At 39.3% G+C, this 2,711-nt stretch overlaps 1 gene segment (V, D, J or C); it reads right to left on the bottom strand.

The window, feature by feature from the left end:
- Nucleotides 1-1,802: 1,802 nt before the first annotated feature.
- Nucleotides 1,803-2,253, bottom strand: LOC129407000 (Ig lambda-2 chain V region-like; the record flags this gene model as incomplete). The annotated part of the segment is given in 2 exon segments: nt 1,803-2,101; nt 2,208-2,253. Coding segments are annotated over 2 exon segments (345 nt in total), but the record flags the coding sequence as incomplete, so codon positions are not given.
- Between the last annotated feature and the right edge of the window lie 458 nt (nt 2,254-2,711).

Here is a 2,711-nt window from a genome sequence, read left to right as displayed (position 1 = left end):
ACTACAGTTCATGCTCAGCGACTCTGATGGGCCAGAGAAGGTGCAGCTGCAGAGTCTCATCAGTGAGGGCACAGGGAACAGCCACCAGCCCAGACACCAAGTTTACTGATCTCACTGCACAGATAAAGAAGAAGCACAGGTAGTTCCACAGTGACCCTGCTAATTGAATTTGAAGAAACTGAAATGAAAATAAAATCTAAAAAGAGCTCATAGACTAGATTACAAATAATATTTCAAGTAAGATACAGAATTGTATATTAGATAAAAATAAGCAGCAGTAAAAGATATGAAAAGCCATATAGAGCAAGTTTATAGATTTGCATAAAATATAGAAGATATCATGAGGGTACTTAGAGAAGTCTCAAGATTACATGGTCAAATTTCATTTCAATGATTTTCATAAGGGGCTAGAATGGTGGTACAGACAAGCCCTGGTCCTTGTCTGAGTCAGTGTGCTTGCTCAGGAGATGTTACACAGGCTTTCAGGTTTCTTCTAGACAATTCTGTAGTCTCCTACCATTTTCTTGAATGTGGCCAACCCAGGCTCTAATCTCTGGCATTTCATATGGGCTCTGAGGACACCAGGAGTGATCCCTCTGTGCAGATCTCTGACAACTAGTGAGTGTGGCTCAAAAACAAACAAAAATATTTTTTCATAATATTTTAGAAAAATAAATATCATATTTTTGAAAATAAATAATAAAATATTAAATACTCAAATAAATAATTTTCAAAAGAATTGAGTTTATATACATCTAACTATATTTCTGTTGGATTTGTGGGCAACAACAGCTTTGTGCTTGGAAGTCACCCCGGAAGGCTCAAAGAACATGCTATCCTGGAGAATTTACCAATGTTTCTGGCATGAAAAGAATGCACATAACCTACCGAACTATCTCTCTGACTAACCTATAATTTTGAATGTTAAAACAAATGTTCTAAATTAAATTTCAAAAATCCCGGTTGTAGGTTATTATATTGATAAAGTGTATACATCCCACTCTGGCTTCATCCAAAGAAACATCAACTGTCATCTTTCAGAACATAAGGAGGAATTCCTGAGTGCACAGCTAGCAGCAACCCCTAAGCATTGCTGTGTGTGGCCGCCAAAACAAAATAAAACAAAAAAACCCAAAACTCTGAAGTCTAAAGTATCAGTGTCCCATGGTAACTTCCTCAATTCACAATGTTGTTTGTAATTTTTCAGAGCAAATGATCATTAATTTCATAAGTATTTATCAATGATTTTCTGGACTTTAATGATAACAGAATATAAATGGAATTAATTTTTAAATATTCCATCTGGTTATGTTATATTTAAGTATACTAGTTTAGAGCAACACGTACACTGTATAAAAAGCTTTTCAGTGATGTTATAAATTCATAAAATATTGTTTAATTCCTTACTCTTAATGTGAATGAACATTGTTAGTGATGCTGCATATGGAGAAAATATAATTGACTTTACCCCAATAATATTACCTGTGCATACCTGGAAAATTCCTAGACCCTGTGATCAGCTTGTATACCAAAAAAAAAAAAAGAAATAGAGTAAATCCTAACTTAATGAGAATTCAGGAACTAGGAAACCAGTGTTTAAGTGAAGAAATTGATCATAACGTGGAATAAATTTGTTTATTTGAAAGTTTGCAGGAATAGTTGTTATTTTTCATCAAAAATGCAGAGAAAACCTTGAAATAGATTACTTCATTACAGGATCTGCTGTACTCAGCAGCAAAAGATAAAGCTTAGCCCCAGGTTTATGTCTCACTTCCCCACTTGCATCTGTCACTGTGGAAATGGTTGCTGAACCACAGAGCACAGAAATACTCAGCCTCATCCTCTTCCTTGGCTCCAGTGATGGTGAGGACTGCCTTGTTTCCAAGCAGGGAGCCAGAGAATCTGGCAGGTACATCTGGAAGCCTATTACTGGTTCCACCTGTTAGACCCCAGGTTTTCTGGTACGGCTTCTGTTGAATCCAATTAGCATAATTACTGGTGGTGACAGCCCCAGTACTGGAGCCACAGGTGAGTGTAACTGTGCCTCCAGGAGTTGTGGCTAGTGAGGATTCTTGAATCACCACATACTGAGAAGTGACCCCTGAAAACAGATATAAGACCAAGGGCTTAAGATGAGACAATGATGTAAAAGTGCAGCAGAGTATCCTTTGCCATTTTCTCCCACCAACCCAGAGAGTGCCCCTGACCTGTGCAGTGAGCCAGAAATGTGAGCAGGAGAGGAGCCCAGGCCATGGTGGAGACAACCCAATGCTGTGACTTGTCAGACCTCTCAGCTCAGGACCAGCCTCCAAGCTCTCCTTATACCTGCTTCCCCCTGTGGAGGTGGGGCTGTCATGCAAATGAGTTCCTGAGGGTCACTCAGCAGTGTGACCATGGCAGTTTCTGAGTTGCTCCATGTTAGTGACATGTACTAGAGGGCCCTAGGGTCTGCAGCTGCATTTCATTGGAGAACTTGCTCTCAGAATATGGCACACTGCCCCCCCTAGTGTCCACTGATGAGAAGATTCATTATTGCTTGGCTTGTTTTTTTTTTCTAGTTTCCAATTTCTTTGCTCAGATCTGAAGGTTTTAAGTCTCCAACAATCTAAATTCAGTCCCTGTGATTCCCCAGGCAGAAACTGGATGAATGAGTTTTGTGAAAGGGGAATCTGCAAGCATCAGCACTATTCTTCTTCTTTATCCTCCTCCAC

Source organism: Sorex araneus, chromosome 9, assembly GCF_027595985.1.
Source record: "Sorex araneus isolate mSorAra2 chromosome 9, mSorAra2.pri, whole genome shotgun sequence".
Taxonomy (NCBI): Eukaryota; Metazoa; Chordata; class Mammalia; order Eulipotyphla; family Soricidae; genus Sorex; species Sorex araneus.
The sequence above is the reverse complement of the archived record's forward strand: the minus strand, read 5'-3'. Positions and strand labels throughout refer to the sequence as shown.